This window comes from Penaeus monodon, chromosome 25 (genome assembly GCF_015228065.2).
Source record: "Penaeus monodon isolate SGIC_2016 chromosome 25, NSTDA_Pmon_1, whole genome shotgun sequence".
Classification (NCBI taxonomy): Eukaryota; Metazoa; Arthropoda; class Malacostraca; order Decapoda; family Penaeidae; genus Penaeus; species Penaeus monodon.
This window is the reverse complement of record NC_051410.1, coordinates 34,234,079-34,234,467: the sequence shown is the minus strand read 5'-3', so window position 1 is coordinate 34,234,467 and position 389 is coordinate 34,234,079. Positions and strand designations below refer to the sequence as shown.

Sequence of the window (389 nt, the reverse complement as noted above, 5' to 3'; positions counted from 1 at the left end):
TTGATACTAACCTTCAACATGAAAAAAAGTCACTTTAATATGTACATATACCCAAATCACTTTAGAGATGTGTAACTAACTTTTCTTATCATATGGGTTATTCTGAATAAAATAATTAAAACCAAGCACACAAGATTACATGCCAAAGAGATATGCTTTTGCCAGTTATAGATAATATATCAACATCAACTACTGAATTGCTTCTTCAACTATCAAAAATGAGGCTTTTATTACACCTACCTTACATTTACACCAACAATTTCAAGAACAAGAGACTGAATGTCATTATCAGTTATCCTCTTGATGTGACCATTACGGACCTAAAAAGAAAAAGAAAAGTTCATATTATAGGCATTTCTGCAAGTAAAATGAACACTAAATTAACCCAC

General features: G+C 30.3%; 1 protein-coding gene across 1 annotated transcript in view; it reads right to left on the bottom strand.

The window, feature by feature from the left end:
- Window positions 1–320, bottom strand: part of LOC119589163 (cilia- and flagella-associated protein 20) — a gene marked incomplete at its 5' end in the record, with an annotated part of 4,562 nt that extends 4,242 nt beyond the window's left edge. The window contains 1 exon segment of the mRNA XM_037937750.1: window positions 241–320. Within this exon segment, the coding sequence (XP_037793678.1) occupies window positions 241–320 (80 nt within the window).
- Between the last annotated feature and the right edge of the window lie 69 nt (window positions 321–389).